This window comes from Saimiri boliviensis, chromosome 3 (genome assembly GCF_048565385.1).
Source record: "Saimiri boliviensis isolate mSaiBol1 chromosome 3, mSaiBol1.pri, whole genome shotgun sequence".
NCBI lineage: Eukaryota > Metazoa > Chordata > Mammalia > Primates > Cebidae > Saimiri > Saimiri boliviensis.
Window position 1 is genome coordinate 91230924 of NC_133451.1, and position 22933 is coordinate 91253856.

At 45.5% G+C, this 22933-nt stretch overlaps 1 protein-coding gene across 4 annotated transcripts in view; it reads right to left on the reverse strand.

Annotated features, from left to right (window-relative positions):
* TSPAN5 (tetraspanin 5) overlaps positions 1-22933 on the reverse strand; it is a 191488-nt gene that overhangs the window by 10938 nt on the left and 157617 nt on the right. For 2 of the 4 annotated variants that reach the window (XM_003929530.3, XM_074396483.1), the window contains exons 3-4: positions 5258-5404; positions 221-391 (exon numbers count right to left, since the gene is read on the reverse strand). In XM_003929530.3, coding sequence (XP_003929579.1) covers positions 221-391; positions 5258-5404 — 318 coding nt within the window. The remainder of the gene's footprint in view (positions 1-220; positions 392-5257; positions 5405-22933) is intronic. The other 2 variants (XM_074396485.1, XM_074396484.1) reach the window with 1 other exon arrangement.

Sequence of the window (22933 nt, forward strand, 5' to 3'; positions counted from 1 at the left end):
TCCTCTAACTTAACAGAAGTTGAAACAAGTGAAAATGGGACATTTCCATTTGCAATAGAAATCCTGTAAGTCACACAGCAAGTCGGAAAATAATAAACAGAAACCCACGCAGCAGTCAGGTAGTTTCCAGCCGGCAGATGCAGAAACCAGGAAGGATATTCACTGGGGTCATCGTTCAGAGAACTTTAACTTGAAAACAAACCAACCAGTTCAAACTTACATATTCCTGGGTGAAGTCTATGAGGTTCTGCAAATCAATGTCATCCCGATATGCTCTGATGTTGTTGTTTATAAAGAAATACAGCTGGTCTTTGATCCAGTCTTTGAAAACAAATGCTAGAACTCCGGCAGTGAGCTCCAGGAAGAAAATAATTCCCAGGAACACAGAAAACTAAGACAAAAGACACATACACTGAGAACAGTTATAAGGGCTATTTTGATCATATGTAGCTAAGTGGTTCCTCTCTAAACAGGTCTGTAATTACATTGGATTGTTACACATCTCCAAAGCAGATAATCTTCAGTTTCTGCAGATTCGTTAATAGAATATTACACTCCAAGAAAGGACTTTTAAAAATTAAAAATCATTTCATAATCACATTTTAGGGTCTCTGGTGTTCCATTTGGTAATTAACCAACAAAGCCCATAAGCAAACATGGATAATAAGAATTTCTCATTAGACCCACATTAAGGCCTAATGAATTTCTCATGATTAATGTACTGCCAGATGCTTGAGCAATGATCTGCCCCAATCTCTAGTAAGCATCTGTAACTTGAAAGATAGATTATTCCAATATTTTAAGATCGCCTGTCATTTGCTACTGTGGCCTTGATTCTCTTACTCAATATATTCCTTTTATGGATTCAGACACTGTTTTAATTCTCCTTTGCACCTGCTGTACAGGGGAAAGTAACAGATGTGTTCATCTTAGATGAAGGGGTCAAAGAGGAAGTAGTGGGGTGGGCAGTGACTGTGACATGAAAATAGTTTCCCATCATAAAAACACAATGAAACCCCAGAGTTGAGGGCTTTCTTGGGAATGGTAGCTGTGCTTGCCTTCCTCTAGGAAGCACGGGCCCCAGCAACATTTTAAGTGACATCAAAATACAGCCGAAGGGAAACTCCTGCTTAAGGTAGACAACAACGGGTTGAAAAGAAGGGCTCAAAGCCATGAGGCCATGTGGTAACTGCCCGTAACTCTGGAGAAATTTCCCTTCCATCTAGAAAACTCAGAAGAGTCTCAGCTTAGTCATATGGACCTTCTGCTCACACCCACTGTTTTTTCCACCTCCTACCATCCTGTATTCTCAACCTTCTCAAACGTTGTTGTTAAAATAGATTATGAGAAATGAGCTGTGAAGGACCAGAGGGTACACTGCGGGTAAACTTCTGGTAACAACAGCAGAGAGGGTGACATGGGGCCACAACTGAAGGCCACGTGCAGAACAGTGAGCGTCTGAGGAGGCGGAAGGTGCTCAGGGCTGCAGTTCTGTCTTCAGCAAGCAGACAAGGAGCCACCAGCCAAGAGAAAAATATATTGGGAGGGGTGCAAAGGAAACGACAGTTACTCATTAAAAGAAAAAGCGAAAAAAACATTCATTCATTCCGCAAACATCTACTGAATGATCCACAATGGGTCAGGCCCCGAGGTAGGTGGGCTCTGCAGAAGCAAGGATGAGTAACACCATACCCCTTGCCTTCAAAGACGTCCCCCAGTCTTATGTGATCAGGGGGAGGCTAGGAGCAGGGAGTGGGAAGGACCACTACACATTAGATGTCCGCAGATCTGACAGTGTTTGTCTAGGGTGCCAAGTACTGCTTTGTGAGGGTGAGCGTGGGAGGAGGGGTGGAAGGTGGAAACAGGTGCCTGGCAAAGTTTTTGGACTCCCAGGTTTAGACCCCCATTCTAGACCCTCCAGCTCAGCCCTTCAGGTCTCCCTAGAGTTCCTGCTTATATATCCTTCATGAATTCACTGGAAATGGAATTTAAACAGTTCTTTCAGTCTCCAAAAGTGCTGGGATTACAGGCGTGAGCCACCGTGCCCAGCCAAAATTTAAACAGCTCTTAATGATCATCAGCAATGCCAATAATTTCAATTTAAACTTTCCCTAATCTTGAAAAATGAACAGAAAAAAAAATCTCACCACTTTTACTCAATGCTTACCCTACAGTGTAAATAACTCCCTGCCCTGTATTAGGCACCACCTTAAGCATGTCAATATGAATTACGAATTATCGTACTATCAAAATGACAAAATTAGAGCTAGCACACAGGAGCACATGCAGGAAACACCAAGTCAGGGAAAGATTTTAATTCGATTTTTGTTCTCACCTCCACAAAGATTAAGTGCATTTTCCAGTTCCCCTGGTAATTTTTCTCCTCATGTTACATAATATACATACCGAAAATTGAGTCCAAAATCAATTCATATAAAATATTTGGTAGATAGCTACATGCCCCAGGCCCTGCTGAACTAATTTCCCCTATTTCCAAAGATGTGGACACTGATTCACAGGCATCATCCTAGGGCCTCAGCCAACCAGGAAGCTCTATCTGCTTTTCGCAGTATCCCAGTTCTTGGATTTTTCCCTCAGCAACTCTCCTCACGGCGGCAAATCTTTGGGCTATTTGGAGTCCTGTGGACGTTTACTTACTACTTATCTCAGATCTCCTGCTCGAAGGTTACTCCTGGCCAGTTTTTATCGTTTGTATTAAATGGAGAGAGAGGCCATTTAAGACATTTTCCAAGTCTCAAAAAGCCCAGAAACAACACGGTTCTCTTCATTTCCAACATGAGACTTTATAAATATGGTGCTGATTTAGACAAGTGTGTATTTTTCTGCTTATTCAGTTAACGCTGGAATCTTCAACTATAAGAAATAATAAATTATAGTAAAGGGACAACCACTATAAATGAAAGTATAGTCAAGTAAGTCACAATTAAGGGGACTGGACAGGTGCAGTGACTCCGCCTGTGATCCCAGCACTGTGGGAGACCAAGGCAGGCGCATCACCTGAGGTCAGCAGTTCAAGATCAGCCTGGCCAACATGGGGAAATGCTATCTCTACTAAAAATACAAAAATTAGCCAGGCATGGTGGTGGGTGCCTGTAATACCAGCTACTTGGGAGGCTGAGGCAGGAGAATTGCTTGAATCTGGGAGGCAGAGGTTGCAGTGAGCTGAGATGGCGCCACTGTACTCCAGCCTGGGCAACAAGCGTGGAACTCCATCTCAAAAAAAGAAAAAAAAAAGAGGATCCCACATTCTGGGGCATAGAGGCCGAAACTGATAAAACAGCAACAGCTGAGCATGACTAGAACCCAATCAGGCTACAGGAAAGCTGGCGAGGTGAGCTGAGTACTGAGATGCCTCATGCCAAGAAGACAGGCAGGTTGGAAGGTGGCAATCAGGGACAGAGCTCTCCTGGGGGCTGCCCAGGTCTCTTGACTAGGTGAAGAATGAAGCATTTGGTGGTGTGTGTGTGTTCGTGTGTATGTGTGTGAGTGTGTGTGTGTGTTTGAGTGTGTATGTATCTGTGTGTTTGAGTGTGTGTGTGTGTGAGTTTGAGTGTGTGTGTGTGTGTGTGTGTGTGTGTGTAGCAAAGGAGGGATCTGGCAGATAAGGCAGATGGAGTCTTAGGAAATTAGCTACAGCCACTTTGGTTCCATGCATCCAGAAGAGATAACCAGCTGCTTGCGAACTTATCTGTAAGACCAAGTACCCCTCGGTTTTCCTTGTTAGAATGAGTCATGCTAACTTTCAGGTTAAACAGCCTCCAAAACCTTGTCTGAGCCAGAGCTGCTCAGATTTGAAATGGGCTGCCCTGGGTGGGGCACAGTGAGTCCCCTCTTCTCAGGGATGTTTAAGAAAAGATGCCAGAGGATGATGTGGCAGAAATGCTGGGGAAGAGAATCACACATTACATGATTATTGGGGTAGTTCTCGGATTTTCTGTAAACAAAAATGTCCCTGGATGATGATGTGTCAATAAAGGTTGGGAATAATTCTGGTAACTGGTAATATTACACTACAACTGTTGTCTGGAAATCGCCACCATCCTCCCTCACTACATGAAGGTGGGTGCTTTTGATCCTTCTCCCTGTTCTTAAAAAGGGGGAATGGGGCGGGCACGGTGGCTCAAGCCTGTAATCCCAGCACTTTGGGAGGCCGAGGCGGGTGGATCATGAGGTCAAGAGATCGAGACCAACGTGGTCAACATGGTGAAACCCCGTCTCTACTAAAAATACAAAAAATTAGCTGGGCATGGTGGTGCGTGCCTGTAATCCCAGCTACTCAGGAGGCTGAGGCAGGAGAATTGCCTGAACCCAGGAGGCGGAGGTTGCGGTGAGCCGAGATCGCGCCATTGCACTCCAGCCTGGGTAACAAGAGCGAAACTCCGTCTCAAAATAAATAAATAAATAAATAAATAAATAAAAAATAATAATTAAAAAAAAAAGGGGGAATGGATGCTTCATATAGAGGGCTGTGATGCAGATGCTCACCAGAGCGCCAAGCTCCATGCTGACAGGCACATTTGGCTACATTCACCAACCCTATTTAAGATACATAAATGGCACATGCCATTTTCTTCTCCATTGAAAGGAGTCTCCAAAGCAAAGGCTTTCACTTTTCATTCTCTATTTTAACTTTAAATACCAATAAGCCCCCTGGTGAAACCTCTCCTCTACAAACATGCACTCAGACAGTGATCACACCAACTGCGCCGCATCTAAACATCATGCTAGTCATACAAAGGAGAACTTTGTGCCGGCTAAGGACAAAAGAGATTTACCTTTTACTGTTTCTCCAGTCAGCGAAAGTTACTGCTTAACAGATTTAATCTGGACAGGCCACAGCCACTGTGCTTTTGCCTGGTTTCTCCAAATCCACGGCCTGCACAGCTCCCCACTTTCTATGTGCATAAAAGCGTGGGGAGGAATCACTTAGAAGAAAACTATATATACCTACCTTGGTCCTAAAGGTATCTTAGGGAATGGAATCCAAGTCTGTGATATATATGTACGAAACCTCCATGGAGGTCACGGTAGGGGAGTGGGGGTGGTAATATCCTTATTAAGGAGGCAGGACTGAAAATCAGGGCTAGAGAACTCTCTCAAAAGAAAATCACGACCTGGGCCCTGCTTTTGCCAGTGCCTTTGGTACAGCTCACTGTCTTGCCTATAGATAGGGTGACCCCCTGAGGGAAGGTAAAGTTTTGGCTCTCAGTCTGAGAGTAGAGAGTGGGATACTTACAAACTTGAGAAGGAAAGTGTTTTCCCGTAGCGCTCCAATGCACCCTGCAAATCCCAAAATGAACATCACTCCTCCCACCACAAGGAAGAGCCAAACTGGGTCAAAGCCGCCGAGATCGGTGATGGAAGAGATGTTGGACAGAACTCCCTGGGAGCAGAAAAGAACACACAACAAGGCACCGGGATGTGGGGTCAGTTTTCCAACATGTCAGCATTATTGCATTTGTCTTTTCCCCTCCCAAAGAAAACCTTCAGAGAGCATCTGATTGTCAGGTATGTGATTCATATTCAAGAGGGGAAAGAAGGAGAGAGAGAAACCATGAGAGAAAGAAAGAGAGGGAAAGAAAGGGAGAGAAAGTGAGAGAAAGAAGAGAGGGAGGAAGGAAAGAAGGAAGGGAGGAAGGGAGGGAGGGAGGGAGGGAGGGAGGGGGAAGAAGGAAGGCGGGAGGGGGAGGGGAGAGTACCAAGCAGGGGCCACACACTTGCTTCCCAGTACTTCCCAGTCAGCGCTGATCAACATCTGAACTTGAGAGTTTTAAGTTTTCATCCATTTAAAGGTTGTGGGTAGGAACATTCAGAGAAGGGTATTTTGTTTGTTCTTTTTTGTCTGTTTGTTTCTTCCTTTGGCGGGGGGGTGTCAACTTACGAACAATAATAGGATATTAATGACAGAATGCATATGGGGAATTAAAAACTCTTAAAATATAAAACAAATGTAATTTTAAAAAGTCTAAGGTTTAAATAAAGTCACAGGCAAAGGGTTGAGAGGCTATGAAAGCAGTTAGGGTTGAGGGTGAATTCCTTAACTTCTGGGGTGACATCACAGAAGGCAACCACACCCTTCAGGAGGCTGCATAGACCAAAGGCTTGATCCAGTTTTGTGTTTCTTAGGTTTCCAAGCAGAGAACTATGAATATTTACTCTGGGGGGGAAAAGGTCGAAGGAAAACGCAGAAATACTCAAACCAATTCTCCACCCATACAAATGATCCTGAGAAGAATTTGCCAGGAAAGGCAGACAAAATCCAAGCAACAGGCTGAGTGCAGTGGCTCACACCTGTAATCTCAACACTTTGGGAGGCTGAGGTGGGAGGATCTCTTGAGGCCAGGAGTTTGAGACCAGCCTGGGCAGTATACTGAGGCTCTTTCTCTACAAAAATAAAATTTAAAAAATCTAAGCATCAATGGTAGAGGCCCAGGGTTGTTAGGAAACCAGTCTCTCCCCTGAGAAGGCCTTTAACCACAGATGTTTGTACCTGAAGTTTTCATGTTATGAACCTTCTCAGCCACGAGAAGAGAGAGAAGACTTTGGGGTCCATGAAAACATTCTTGGAAGATTTTAAGTTTAATTATGGGAGAAGAAACGGTTAACTTGGCACCAGAACGAAGAGGTGGCAGTAGAAGAACTGACAGAGATGTCAGTTCCATCATAAAGAGGCATTTTCAATATCAACAAGTCTGTTCAATGAACCAAAGAAGGCTGCGCTGAGAAACATGGGATTCCCCAAGAGGGAAGCTAACGCCGTGAACCTTTGTCAACAGCATTCTAGCAAAGATCCCCAAACTGGATGGGAAATAAGGCCTTAATGTCCTTTAAGATTCCTTTCCAGACTGTTCTATGATTTCACCCATTTTTAATGGGCTTTTTAGTTGCAGCTCGCAAGTCCGAACAAAGATTAGATTGCTCCCAAACCCTCACTCGGGATCCATCGTTGTACATAAAGAGCTCAGTGGGTAACAAAGGCAACGATCTGAGCAACCCAGCAAAGCAAGCAATAAGCTAGCAAACATACCTATGGCTGAAATATCAAAATAGTCCCTCCCCCAAAGACAAAAACATGTGATCCCAACTGTCAGGAGATTCCTAGATCATTTGCACTCTCAGTTTAATAGAGAGGATGAAAACTGGCTTAAGAAAAACTCATTTTAATACGTCCTCTCCCCGGCCTGCAGAGGCAGTTTTAATTGAGAGGCCTTCAGCTGTTTCCAAGGAAACAACAATCATTTGGGGGCTTAGCTGGACTGCAGGTTCTACTTATTTAATCCTAAATTCTGGCAAAGATAGAGCTGCAGATACTACGGAAAGCTAGGGGGAACGAATCTCCCACAATGCATAGGAAAGACTAGCAACAACTTTATTTTTAATGGATTCCGAATATACACAGGTAGTTACCAGTTGAAAACTAACTCAAATCTTTTTTTTTTCCCTGGGGTGGAAAGAATATATCCTTTATTTATGTATCTAAAATTATTTTAAATTAAAAAACTGAAATGAACATAAAATTTTATGTATAGTCCATGTCTTGAATATATATATTCATTATATATATATATATATATATATATATATATATATACACAGTGGAATGACTAAAGCTGGCTAGTTAGCATGTGCATTACCTCACATAGTTATCATTTTTGTGCTGAGAACACTTTACATCCACTCAGCATTTTTCATGAATACATTATGAGCTATCATCACTACCTCAAATCTTGAAACACAAGAAGTGAATGTGAAAGTCAATGCCCAACGGCCAGTACTTTTCCCCTTGAGATTAGGCTTATTTACCTAGAAGGAGAGAAAAACAGATTTATTCTTTCACCTGTGCACAATTTCCCAGCATTCACTGAGCGACAGCAGTTTTACTGCTTTTTACTACACAGAGCAGGTGTCCCCAAACTTTTTACACAGGGGGCCAGTTCACTGTTCCTCAGACAGTTGGAGGGCCGCCACATACTGTGCTCCTCTCACTGACCACCAATGAAAGAGGTGCCCCTTCCTGAAGTGCGGCGGGGGGCCGGATAAATGGCCTCAGGGGGCCGCATGCGGCCCGAGGGCTGTAGTTTGGGGATGCCTGACACAGAGGACTGAGAGGCTGAGGCAGGCAGATCATGAGGTCAAGAGATGGAGACCATCCTGGCCAACATGATGAAACCCTGTCTCGACTAAAAATAGCCTGGCATGGTGGTACGTGCCTGTAATATCAACTACTCGGGAGGCTGAGGCAGGAGAATTGCTTGAACCTGGGCGGCGGAGGTTGCAGTGAGCCCAGATCACACCACTGTACTCCAGCCTGGTGACAGAGCAAGATCCCACCTCAAAAAAAGAAGAAAAAAAAGAGGAGCTGGTCATAATCCTGGCAACAGTGATTTGGATCACAAAAATGATAAGGTGTTCAGTCTTCTGTTGTCCTAAAGATGAGGTCTTTCTCTGAACTTTTTAATTTCCTTAAGCTCAATTTGACAGATGAGTAACAAGTGCTAGTTTATGCCTGCTGAGAGTAATTATAATTAAACCTTGTAGTTGACAAGAAGCTGGAAGAAAAACAAATCTAAGATTACAGTTAAGTTTACCAAGTAATTTAAAATCGGCACTCATATTCACGGTAAATCCTCAGGAATGTGCAAGAACATCACCAGCAGACACCTAGTCTTCTGGGAATAAGAGGGCACCCCCCTTCTTCTGGGAAGAGCACCACCTCCTCCCTCCTCCTCGTAAGGACGCCTTCGCTCCTCCGTTCACTCCATGACCCCTCGGAGCTGCCAGGATCTCACATGATCCCGCTGGCATGGTGAGGCCTAGAAGTCTGGATTCCCTTCCTGGAGTGCCAGGAGTTAGAACAGGCACCTTTCTCTAGTGGCTGAGACTCTAAAATGTCAAACTCCAGAGCCTTGTGAAGCATGTCATGTTTCTTAACACATGGAGAAAGTCAGACTGCAGTGAGAATAGAAAATCAGCGCTCAGGAAGAAACAAAGAACAAAAGCAGGGAGAGAAAATCCAGACAGCATTATAAATCCCTGGTCCAGTGGTTCCTGAGGCCTGCCCTAGAGTTACGTATGTCACTCCAGGAGCCTTAGATACACTCCCTTGGTTGCTTATGCTGGTTCTTTTTGGGTCTTCATTTGCATCTGAGAAGTCCTGCACAACAGAAAAGCTCTGAATAAAGTATGCTTCAGTTCTCCATGAATGTAAACGCATACACAGACACGCACATAGACATACACACACACACACACACACACACACACACACACACACACACACAGCCAAAGCTGGGAAAAAATGTGGGAATAAGGAGCAAAGGGATGCACCGGGTTTTAAATGGTTACTTTCCCCTGCTTGCTGATATTTCAAGTCAACATGGTAATTAAGCCAGTGTAAACAGTCTTCATTCATGTTAACTCACTATCAACTCAGCATCATCAATGAAATTAGCAGTTCTGGGGAACTTCTATGGAACTTTTAGGTGCTTTGTCTGTTACTGACAAATAACGCATAGCATGGTTGAATTTCCAATTCTGCATGCAAACTTGAATGTTTAACCCTTGAGTTTAAATATCAACTTTTAAAAACTCAAACATGGAAAAAAATCAATACACTGGGAGGTGGGGAGATTGCCTGAAGCCGGAAGTTCGAGACCAGCCTGAGCAATAAAACAAGACCCCATCTCTAGAAAAAATTTAAAAATAAGTCAGGTGCAGTGGTTGTGTGCCTGTAGTCCTAGCTACTCAGGAGGCTAAGGCAGAAAGATCACTTGAGCCCAGGAGTTGGAGGCTGCAGTGAGCTATGACCATGTCACTGTACACCGCCTGGATAACAGAGTGAAATTCCTTCTCAAAAAATAATAAAACATAAATAAGTAAATAAACGAATACAAAATGTTATTCAAGTACTCTTCTGTACCTGGAACTGCTGTTTATGCCAAAAGTACACACACACACACACACACACACACACACACACAGAGCTTGGCATTTGTATTCCTTAGGAAGTTCTCATCCTTCTCCTACCTGAATCCTACTGGCAAAGCAAGCTCTGGGAGCTAACGATGTCAAGGGTACTAGACTATGCAGATAACATCAGAAAATATCCCCTGAAGCTGAATCTAACTGGAATGAGGATAAATGAGTGAGAAGCAGAGTAACGAGCCACACGTACTTATTTCCATCTGTTTTAGTTGATGTATGAAAGTGAGATTCTGAACAACAGTAGCAGAAAGAGAAAGATTCAGAACAAGAGAGAGTCTGCACCAAGACCGTAGGTGATCAGAAAAATATATTCAAGAGGATCGATTCAGAATGCTGTGTGGGAAGAATTCCTATATGTGTATCTTATTACACAATAAGATTATATTAGTAAGAACTGATATAAATGAATATATTCATAAGAACTCTTCATATGCAGACTATATGCTTTGTCAGCATTCTTCTTAGGATCCTTAATCTTCTTTTCTCCCTCTTCTAAAGTCTACAGCTGCTGCTGCGGCAGGCAGCAGAGGCAAAAAACAAATTGACCATAACATAAAGTGCTGCTATAGAGACAAAATGAATACCAGTCCATGTAAAAAGTTGAAAGAAAAAAATATATTCAACAAATTGGCCATTTTGCAAATTAGCTTTTGAACAACTAGCTCTGGGCATATCCATTTGGAGCCTTTAAGAGATCATTCTGGAATAGGAGATTTCCATTATCCACTAGGTACTAGACAGCATCTCTCGTAACTTAGCGAATAGACCAGTATATGTTTAAGAAGAAATAAGACACATCAGTGGTCCCTATCTGAGGCAATAGCATTGTAACAGAAGTTTAGAGAGCCACAAGCAACAATGTATCCATTTGCACCCATCAAGGTACAAGGGAGACTCTTGCTATTTCAGCCACTTAGACTAGCCTGCTCTAGAGGGGCAGAGAGAGCATTCCTCACCTCCAATATCCCCCGGGATCTAAAAATCCAAAACTCAGAGTGGGGTAGCCTGGACGATAAGGGGGGACAGACAGACATACAGACTAGCTTGTCTTGAATCCCAATCCTAAGCCAAACTGAGGCTTAGGCAGATGGGGTAACCAGCTTAAGATCACACTTAGTACCTGTGTCTGTGAGTACTTATTCATCCGCCGAAGCCTCAATTTCTGTATCTGTGAAAATGGTACCCTACGTCCTAAGGTTATTATGAAGATCATGGAAACAATCCAAGTAAATCCAAACACAATGTGAAGTGCTTGGAACATAATAAAAATTCAGTAAAAGTATATTGCTATCATCACTGTTGCCACTATTATATTAATAATATAATTATTAGAACAAGAGGAAGACAACAGACACTGTAGAAGTACCCAGGAGGAGTGTCTCACCCAACTGCACTGAAGAAGAATCTGTTTTGCTCTGGGTACTTGCCTTGCCTGACCCCCTCTAAGGAAAGCTATAGCCACACCTGACGATCATGCCTAGCAGAGGTGACAGTCACTGACTCGTTAATCAGATCTTCTTTTGGGGGGAACTGGAAATAATCTAAGACACAGAGAGAAAAGGCAGAGGGGGGAAGCCATGAGGACGCTAAAGCCAGGAGTTGGCAGGAGCCATGAGTGGGCAGAAGCTTAGGATACTGAGAAGTGGAGCAGCAGAGAAGAGAGCAGGGAGGAGTCAGTGACTGCAGTGGCACAGCAGCGGTGGTGCCACAATGGTGGCACATGGATCCAGGAGCAAGGATACCTCTGTTGCTGGGGCGCTGACGGGCACACTGACAACCAGAGTCACCACTCTGGAGTGACCTTCCAGTGGCTGAATTAGGTTCTATCCCCGTTAGATCTGGCTTTTCAGTGGTTTGATGAACATAGTATGTCTCAGTAAGAATGTGAAAAAGCAGCCAAAACCTTCCCCCTCCTCATTGGTGCCTTATTCATGCAGCTGTCTCTGGAATTTTAGTGGCTTCTTCCCCGTGCTTCTGCAATAAAGAAATGTGTTCGGAATAACTATTTCTTCTTGAAAGAGGTTTCTACGCACATACAGAAACGAGAAGGCAAACAAAACTCCAGAAGGGTTCTACACCAATAAACTTCAGGAGTGTCTGTGGTTTTTTCATCACCAGCACAGAGCAGCCTCTGTGTGCCACCTGGCAAGCTGCAATTTCTTCTCTCAACCCACACAGAAAAGAAATACAAAAATAGCATTAATAAACCCCAAGGTCTGGGACTCTTCTGCTTTTGCATATATAAGCACATTCCTTCCAACTGCTGGATAAGAAAGAGAGAGACAGGCCTATGAAATGTGTATCCAGAGCTGGGCCACATTGACCCCTTTGAGATTTATGAGACTGGCTCTTGATTTGCCCACCTCTCCATAAACCAGATCCTACTGACAACAGTTTTCTTAGAGTAAGAGATAAAGAAGCATTTCCCTAGTGAGAAAGGGTAACAAGAATGACATTTCAAAGAAAATACTGCTACTCGGAGAGAGGTGGTCCTGGAGAGTCAGAAATGAGGTTCTAAATGGTATACACAGGAAGATCAAGTAGAGACCACAGGGTTACAGAGGAACCTGCCCCTATAAAAACTTGTCAAAGATGCTAGGCACTCTGTAAAACTCCAAACACCTACCTATCTAAGGAACTGCTTCAGAGGCCAGAGCGAAGACTCAGGATGAGAAGAAAGCTTGTCAGGCCCTGAACGGTCCAGGTAGATGTAAGGGAGCCTGAGCAGCTTAGTTCATGCCTAGCAAAGAGAGGCAAGGATAAAGGATGACCAGCTGCTTCAAAGGTGCATGGCACCTACTCATCTTTTCTTGTCACAAAAGATCATCAGTGAGACTCAAGTAATCCTTTACTTTGCAGATTAAAAAGTGATCATGGCCTGCCTTTGAGGGGAGGAGGAGGAGAAGGAGGGGTAGTCATCTTTTAGGTCTCCATAAAATCCTGCAATCAAGTAGCTGCTGTTGGGGAGGCCAGTGGTGCCAGGTTCCATCAGCTGGCACTGCTCACAGGCAGGGAGATCACCATCCCTACACACTCTGGTGGGGGTGACTGCCCCATCAACATAGAAATAGCCACATGCAAAAGGGCAGCCTTTCAGAAATCACCCACATTCTCAGCCATTCCCAGATTTTTCATTGACATTCAGAAGGCGAGGGACATACCTAGAAACATTCCAGCCTAAGTGTAAAGTTTCAGTTGAAAGACTTAATGGAGGCTCTGGTGTGGACTGACGGTTTATGTCTCCCCCAAACTCACATTTTGGTGCCCCAAGCCCCAGTGTGGTAGTATTTTGAGATGGGGCCTTTGAGAAGTAATTAGGTTTGGAAGATGTCATGAGGGTGGGACCCCCATGATGAGATTAGTGTCTTTATAAGAAAAGGAAGAGGCTGGGCTTGGTGACTCACGCCTGTAATCCCAGCACTTTGGGAGGCCGAAGCGGGCGGATCACTTGAGGTGAGGAATTCGAGACCAGCCTGGCCAACCTGGTAAAACCCCATCTCTACCAAAAATTCAAAAATTAGCTGGGCATTTTGGTGGGTGCCTCTAATCCCAGCTACTTGGGAGGCTGAGACAGGAAAATCACTTGAACCTGGGAAGTGGAGGTTGCAGTGAGCCAAGATCACGCCATTGCACTCCAGCCTGGGTGACAGAGTGACTCCATCTCAAAAAAAATACAAAAATTAGCTGGGCATGGCAGCGTGTACGTGTAGTTCCTGCTACTCAGGAGGCTGAGGCAGGAGAAGCACTTGAACCGGGGAGGCAGAGGTTGCAGTGAGCAGACATCACGCCATTGCACTCCAGCCTGGGTGACAGAGCAAGACTCCATCTCAAAAAAAAAAAAAAAAAAAAAAAAAAAAAAAAAAAGGGGAAAAAAAAAAGAGAAAAGGAAGAGACCAGAGCCCTCCCTCTCTCACTCTGCCACGCCAGCACACAGCAAAAAGGTGGCTGCAAACCGAGAGCCCTCGCCAGGAACTGAACCTGTCAGCACCTTGATCTTGGACTTCCAGCCTGCTGAACTGTGAGAATAAATGTTTGTTATTTAAGCCACCCAACTCTGTAGTATTTTGTTATAGCAGCCTGAGCTAAAACAGGCTCTGATCATGATGCCCCAAAACTCAAGTGAAAAAAGGCGAAGTCTTCAGTAGCACTAGTCCTAGAAAACAAAAAGAAGAAAAAAAAGAAAGAAAGAAAGAAAGAAAGAAAGAAAGAAAGAAAGAAAGAAAAAAGGCGAAGTCCAGACTAGCGGCAGGAGATCCTCTATTCTGGGACCTCAAAGATATGTGACTCGTTCATTTATTGAGCGAATACTTTCATGAGGATCACCTGTGAGCTGCTAAGTATTAGTCAAGGGTATTTCCAGTAAAACATACAGTGACACCCTCGGGCTGCGTCTAGAGGGAGGTGGTTAAAGACAAGAGTGTGCTGGGCAGAGGCACAAGCAGTGGGTGTCACGGGGTCCATGGGGAGGGGTAGAAGGTCCTATCAGCAAGAGGCGGAGACAAAATGACAGGATTTGGCCTACTGGGGCCTCTACATAGCAAGTGGTGAGAGAAGATGAAGAGGCTGGTTGGGTGAGGCTGGGTTTGTATCTGCAGGCGTTTACGGCAGAGGAAGCTCCAGGCCATTTCTGTACTTAGGTGCCCGCTCAGGTGGCAGTCAGGTGCTGCGGAAGCAGCTGGCAGGCTGTGGGGTGATCCAGGTCACCCTGAATAAAAGCAGCACCGAAACAGCTACACCGCTCAGCAGTGACTCCAGCCAGGCACTGGGTTACCTGGATTATTTCACCCTCACGAGAAACCAGCCAGGTTGGCACTCTTACACATGTTAGGAGACAGACACAGAAAGGAACTAACTTGCCCAGGTCACCCAGGTCAGGAAGTGACAGAGCAGGGATCTGAGCCGGGGCGCCTGACCCCACAGCAGGGTTCGCATCACTCCCTGTGCTCTCCTGCTGGAAGACAGGGTCACAGCAGGCAAGAGGATTTCTATTTCCAACTTCATACCATACACGTGTTTCCAAAATTTTAAGAAAAATACACAATATGATGCAATAACATGCTTGCCTCTGATTTCACTGATCACTACCTGAAAGCCAAAGTGAGTAGGAAACAAGACCTCCCCTCCACAGCCCACCTCCACCACTGCTGGCAAAGGATGTCTTTCTTTTGTGTGCCTCGGTGAACTCTGACAGGGATAAAGGGGTCAGAAGCAGGGCTGAGAGGGGAAGTGAGGTTTCTCTCGAGAAAGCGGTTGCTGTGCTGTGACACCACTCCCTGGGGCCTAGTGGTGGGGTGTGGACAGCCTCTTTCTCACCCTAAACCTCAGGAAGTGTTCCAAGGCACTGCAGTTAACTTGCACAGCCATTAGGGACCGACTCTGCCTAGGAAGGGCCTGTGGCCTGCGGGCTGCCTCCTGCCCTGGCAACCTATTGAGAAGGGCTGGCCGCTGCTCTGGTTATCAGAGGCAGGCAAAGACAGGCACAGGCTGTTCTGGGGAGACTGACCTCACTGCCAGATGAGTACCTCCCGGGGAGAACACGGGGGCAGCACAGACGAGGTAGCCTGGAGTCATCCTGGACACTGTCAGATAGGGCTGCCTGCAGACGTGAGAACTGACCTCAGAAGGCAGAGCTCAGAGGTACGCTGGCTGAGGAAGGTGGCCACGTGCGAGCAGGGCTGCCAGATGGTCACCCAGAATCGAGACAGCCACCAAGCTCAAGGAAACCACTAGGCACAGGCACTCACCAGGGGAGCTTCCCAATGACGAGGCTATCCTCCCCTTTAACTTCTGCCAGGCCCAGAGAGCACAGCCCACCCAGCTTCTACCCGAGCAGGCAGTGGGCAGAGTCATCTGGGAAGGGTCAGGGGCCAGCAGGAGGATGCAGAGGGCAAAGGCCCACATCCCCTCCCCTCCTCAGGGGCCAAGGCAGATGGGAGGGCAGGGAGAACATGTTAATGCAAAGTTAGGTTTGGAGTTTTATTATCCAGCCCTGTCTCATCACTGGGCCTGGATCTGTGCCCCCAAGTGAGAGGAGGACTGTGATCTCTGAGGGTGAACAATAAAGTCATTGAATTTTTCATACAACTGAATTTTCATCCCCCACTGAATACAGTTTAAAGGGGAATACACAGAGGAACATGAAATTTTCTTCCCACATACTTCATGTGTATGTGAAATATACTGATTAAGGCATATCGGATCACGTAGCTTCCAGGTACTGACCACCAGCTGTTTGGTTTCCAGCTCTTTGGATCCAACAGAGAACTTGAGGGAATCATTGGGATAACTGAGGAAGAGAATCGCAATCTACATTTCAGTCTAGAAAATGCACAAAAGTATTTTCAGCATCTCAGAAATGTCTCCTTACAGAAGTTTCAATGCTAAGAAAGCCATTTTTTCTGTTCAAATCATCTGGGTAACCATTTTCCCCTATTGCCTCCCTCTGGCTACAGAAACTGGCCTGTACTGCTATGACTTGCCTGAATCACTGAATCTCACTGAATTTTCCTCCCTGGGCAAATAGGGAAAGTTTTTCCAAGGTGAATCTCCTGTATAATTGTGATGGGAAAAACCAGAGGTTTCTGCAATGACACCTAAAATCACAGACAGCAGGTAGGGGAAAACCCTCCAGGAAAAGGAATCATCATCTACAGCAAAGCCAAAGAGAAAAGCAATACAGGAGCTAGAGCTCCTGTAATTCCCCCTCCCTACGGGGATCAGCTCTGGGCACCAGCTCCTTCCTTCCAACCACCCCTAGAGAACCCAGCCTCGTGAGTGCAATGGAGCATGACGGGCAACTGGCCAGAAGACTGGCAGGGAAAGGGCCAGACTTGGTGCCTCGGTTTCCCCGCCATGAAACAGAATGTCATTCTCTTAAAGTTAACCCGAGGGGATCCAGAGGTCAGGGAAGTGCAAATTCAACTCCTTTATAAAAAGTGATTTTTTTCCTGTATAGCATTTTAGAATGCATAAAGCTCTTTTTTGCATATTCTCATTGGCTGAGTCACCAACAGCTTCTGGGCATCCACTGTACAGGAGGCACTGCACTAGGAACTGAGCATGAAAGGACAAAGACAGGCTCCTGTCCTCAAGTTTCCAGGCCAGACAAGCCAGGCCTAGGTATTCCCTCTGCTTATGGGTTAGGTGCTGCATTAGGGGAGGCAGGGGCAGAATGGGAACATTAAATTCACACTAAGGATCAGGGAAAGGCATTTTTTCCTCCTCTGAAAAGCTGAGTCCTCCCACACCCCCAATACCCTTACTTCTAATTGTGGGTGAGTGATCACTCTCCCTCTTGCCCCCACTTAAGAACTAAGTAATGAGCACAAGAGTTGGGCAAAATGGAAAGGGAATGGCAACCCTAATTTTTCCATGAAATGAGATAATCATATATAAATTTCCACCTTTACAACAGAAGTCATTTTTTTCTTTTGATACAGACAATATATGTATTTCATGTTTCTAACCCCATATTATTCTCAAATCAGACTTCAGAAACCACATGTATGTATCTCCTTTTATTCTGTAAGAATTGCCAATATAGTATGCTTACTGGAGATGTGAGGCAATTACTGACTTCTGTAACTCCACGATACAGCCAGAGTTTTTTTTTTTTTTTTTTGAGACGGAGTTTCGCTCTTGTTACCCAGGCTGGAGTGCAATGGCGCGATCTCGGCTCACCGCAATCTCCGCCTCCTGGGTTCAGGCAATTCTCCTGCCTCAGCCTCCTGAGTAGCTGGGACTATAGGCACGCACCACCATGCCCAGCTAATTTTTTGTATTTTTAGTAGAGACGGGGGTTTCACCATGTTGACCAGGATGGTCTCGATCTCTTGACCTCGTGATCCACCCGCCTCGGCCTCCCAAAGTGCTGGGATTACAGGCTTGAGCCATCGCGCCTGGCTACAGCCAGAGTTTTAAAGAATGCTGTCATTGCTCATTTGCTCATTCATTCTTTCATAAGCAATACCTCTTGAGTACTTGCTATGTGCCATCTAACGTTCTAGGGACTGGAGTGCAGCAGTAAACAAAAAGTCCAGGCAATAAACTTGTTAGTGCCTAAGTGATGAGTCCCATGAGGAGGAAAAACACAAGGAAGGGGAAGAAAGGGCTGGGTTGAAGGTGACATTTGAGAAGAAACCAGGAAGTAAAAGACAGCACCAATGTGGTTTTCTGGGGAAGAGCATGCTGGGTAGCGGCAAGTGCAAAGGCCCTGGGGTGGTGGGAGGATGTTTGGGATGCAGGAGGAATAGTGAGTTGGTAAGCAGGACTATAGAACACTGTGAGGAAGGGCACAGCATGAAAGCAAGGGTCACACAGGCCATGGACACCATAGATGGCTCTGGGTGAGAAGATAAGCTCACTGGAGGCCTAGGAACAGAGAAGTAACAGGATCTGTCTTACATTTCCAAAAGATCACTCCAGCTGCTGCACGGAGACAGGCCTAGGGTGAGGGTCAGGGTGCAAAAGCAGGGGGAGGGAGACAAATGGAAGCCTTCTGCACAAATGCATGCAAGATGTGTTGGCCACTTAGACCAGGGTATAACAGCGGAGGTGGTGGAAGAAATCAGATTTTCAATATAGTTTCAAAGTAGAGCTGACAGTATTTGCTGATGGGCTGAATGTGGTATAAGAAGAAAAGAAAACAGGAATGAGCAAGTAGAAGAATGGAGTTGTTTCTTTACTGCATTTGGGAAGAGCAGGTTGGGAGGGCATGAGAATCAGGCACATTGTTTTGAATGTGTTAAGTTTCAGAAGACCACTAGATATTTAAGTGTGGATGCTGGGTAGGCTACTGGCTGTGCAAGTCTAGAATTCAGGTGAGGTTGGAAGCAAAAATATTAATTGGAAGTCATCAGTGACAGATGGTGTGTAAAGCCCCAGGTCTAAATGAGATTTCTTAAGATGAGTGAAGGCTCAGATTGAGCCTTGGGCAATCCAAAATTTCAAAGTCAGGGAAATGAGGTGGAACTAGCAAACACGTGAGAAGGCACCACCTGTGAGGTACGGAAACCAGGAGAGTGTGATATCCTGGAAGCCAAGTGGGGAAAACGTTTCTAGAATTGAGGAGTGATGCCTCATGCTTTGCTTTACTGATAAAGGTTCCCAAGTACCAGGATGAGAAAATGTTGTGCTTTGGGTCCCAGCATGGGTTCCATAAGAAAGTGCTAGATTACCTGGCCTAGGCCAGGTAATCAGTGGAAAAGCGGAAGATACCATCTATCCACAAAGACAAGATGCAGAAATACAGTCTGATGCAATGACAAGTAGATGGATTAGAAACTGCTTGACTGATGACACCCAAGGGCACACATAAGTGAATGAGTGTCAACCCCAAGGAAATTTCTAGTGACATGTCATTGGGCTCTGTCCTTGGCCTGCTCAACAGCATATCACTGGCTTTTATCGATGATAACTAAACTTGACTGCAGTCACAACAGTCTAGGAGGCTTGTTAAAATAGAGCATCCCAGTGTCTACCCTGGACCTACTGAGTCAGAATTTTTCCGGGTGGCATGGTGGGGCAAAAGGACAGTCTGACTTTGCAGAAGGAATAAAGGGAGGAGGCTGATCAAAATGCACAGCTGAAACCAAGCTGGGCAGAAGGGGAAAGAAGCTAAAGGAAGGTCTGAAGGGGTCTCAGCAGGTGGAGAGGTGGGCTGAAATATGACTGTCTTTGTGGAATCCTGCAGCTGCCTCTGAAAATCAGCCATAGGTGAGTTGTGTGGGATAACCAGTTGGATGTGCAACCAACTGGGGACTCTCAGTGAGCTGCAGACACAATGATCTACAGAGGATCCCAAGCTGCACTGATGAGAGGAGAAAGGATGCAATCCAGCCATACTCTCTACAGCCCACAAAGCTTCCTCTACCTGGTGCAGAAGACACACCAGAGCAGGGCCAGATGAGCACCAACAAAATGGACAAGGGACTCCAGCCCGCATCCTGCGAGGACCACCTAGAGAGAAGCAGATGTTTAGCCTGGAAACTCAGAAGGAACCAGGCCCTCACCCTGACATACCTCTCGGGTTAACATGTGGAAAGACTTATTCTGTGGGATCTAACAGGGTAGATCCAGAATCAGAGAGTGAAAACTAGTGGGACATGATTCTAATTTGGTGGAAGCAAGGTCTTTCCAACAGGAAGGGCAGAAATGGTGAGTACTGTGCTGTGGGAACCATTCAAAATGCATATATACCCCTAAGTAGCATTTAATGCAATGTATTATTTTATGTATATACACATACGCTTCCTACAGCTGGGTAAACCCCATGAGGACCGAAACTAGGTCACTTCATCCACACTTCCCTACAATTCAGCACAAGCGCTGCCCATGCTATGTGCTCAATAAATGTTGTTTGAACGAATGAGTTGACTGTGACTGGGTGTTTCAAGGGTGTTGTGGAGGTGAATCAAGTCACATAATTGTTAATGTTCCTTTCAAACAGCAGATCCTACGATCTCTGAAAACCGCACACAAATCAGCTTCCCCTGGAGACACAGTTATCCTTTGCATCTTTACAGTTGATTTGAAACTCAGACAAAACGAATTCTTGAAATTATTATGTCTCATGTTGAACTGCAGCATTAGCCCTGGCTTTAAAACTCAAACTGATACTAAGCATGAGGGGTAACCATTTTTGCTTCCTGCTTCTGTATTTTACATAAATATGTTGAAAGTTCTATCTGCTAAGAAAATTTGTTTCTTCCACTGGAAATCTCATTCTTGCAGCCATGATCTGGTTTGGGGATTTACCCTCCAGGCCTCTTATAAGTAAATGTCACCACATCTGGGTCTGGGGGATGTAGTGCTTCATGAGCTGGTGGTGTCAGCTCAGCAGGTGCAGGGTCCACTACACTGTCTCACTCAGCAGAGGCCTGGCCCAACTCAGAAATTAACCCAAAGGGCTTTCAGATCTGCAGTTACCGAGGAGATTAACGCACTTCACATGCTCCTCAAGAGAGCACAAAACAAAACCAATTCTCTGGTCCATGGATCAAAGCCTGAAACTCCTAAAATTTGAGGCCACTTTCAAAGCCACCTTTGTGCTCTTGCCCCATGTAAGAGTGGACAGCCTATGGTCATGGGTCCAGGGGAGGGAGCCGTGTCTCCAGTGGGCATCTGCCTTACAGCAGACACTGTACTGAGGGTGGTCTCATTTAATCTTCACAACAATCCTATAAAGTGAGAATAGCATACCAATTGCACAAACAAGGAACGGGCATCTCGGAGAAGTTAACTCAGTTGGCCAACATCACACAAATGAGATGGTAAATGGAGGAGCCAGTATCTGAACTCTGGTCTGTTTAGCCCCGTCTTAGTTGGCTAGGGCTGCTATAACAATTGTCATAGAGTGGGTGACTTAAACAATAAACATCTACTTCTCATAGTTCTGGACACTGGGAAGTCCATGATCAAGGTGCCGGCAGATTCGGTGTCTAGTAAGGGCTTTCTTCCTGGTTATGTCCTTACCTGGCAGAGAGAGAAATATTCTTTCTTGTCTCTTCTGTTATCCGAAGGGCATTAATAATCCTATTCATAATGGCTCCACCCTCATGACCTAATTACCTCCCCCAAAGCATCACCTCCAAATATCATCACATTGGGATGAGGGCCTCATTTGGCATATTGATTTGGCAGGGTGGGGAGACACATTCAATCCATAGCAAAGCTGCAAAGCTGTGTTCTTTTCCCAACCAGCAACCAGAGTGATCTTAAAACAAAAGTTGGGCCAGGCACAGTAACTCATGCCTGTAATCCCAGCACTTTGGGAGGCCGAGGCAGGTGGATCACGAGGTCAGGAGTTCGAGACGAGCCTGGCCAACATAGTGAAACCCCGTCTCTACCAAAAATACAAAAAATTAGCCAGGCGTGGTGATACGCACCTGTAGTCCCAGCTACTCGGGAGACTGAGGCAGGAGAATCGCATGAACCCAGGAGGTGGAGGTTGCAGTGACCTGAGATCACACCACTGCACTCTAGCCCAAGCGACAGAGTGAGACTGTCTCAAAAAAAAAAAAAAAAAAAAAAAAAAAGTCCTATCAGAACACTCCCTTATCAAAATGCTCCAGTGGCTTCCTTTTGTACTTAGAATACATCCAAAATTCTGCAGGACTCTGCCCAGTCTGGCCTCTGCCTGGCAACACGCCCTACCGCTTCTTGTCCTTGTGCTCTCCCTTTCAGGCCTACTGGCCTTCTTGCTGTTCCCTGGAATCACCGAAGTCCCTGCCTCAGGGCCACCGCACTCGCTCTTCTCTCTTCCTGGAATGCTCTTCCCCCAATACCCAGTAGCATCCCTGTCGCCACTGCAACGCCACCTCCTCAGAGGGGCTGTCTGCAGTGACTTCATCTAAAAGAGACTCCTTTTCCCACCACTCCCTAACTTGATGTTTCCTGCCAGCACTCACCAGTACCTGGACAAACACTTGGCCAGTACTGCTTCTCATTAGTGACCCACTAGAATGCAAGCCCCATGAGGCAGGGACTCTGTACCCCTCACTGTCCTATTCCCCACACTCAGGGCCCAGACACACGGCCAGCACTCACTGGACTGGGCTGGTACATGGCTAAAACCCACTATACCCTCCACTGCCTCTACTTGCTCTCAGCTCGTGGAGTTCTGCTACATAGAACTGGGTGATCTTGGCCAGGCTAACTTTGGATCTCAAGAGAAATCTTCTATTGGCTGATGGTGGCTCTGACAAAAAAGGAACTGCTATTTCCTCCCTCCCTGAAGACCGCCTCACCCCCTTGCTCTGATATTTGTATGACACTGCCAGTTTTAGAAGTGTGTGATTTTATCAGAGAAGAGACATTTGAGGCAACTGATGAAACAAAAGGATAATTATATTTCATAAAGAGAAAATTAAAAAAACTTCAAAACGACCAACTGCTGTTTATTGCTAGAACAGACAATTAGTTCATTTAC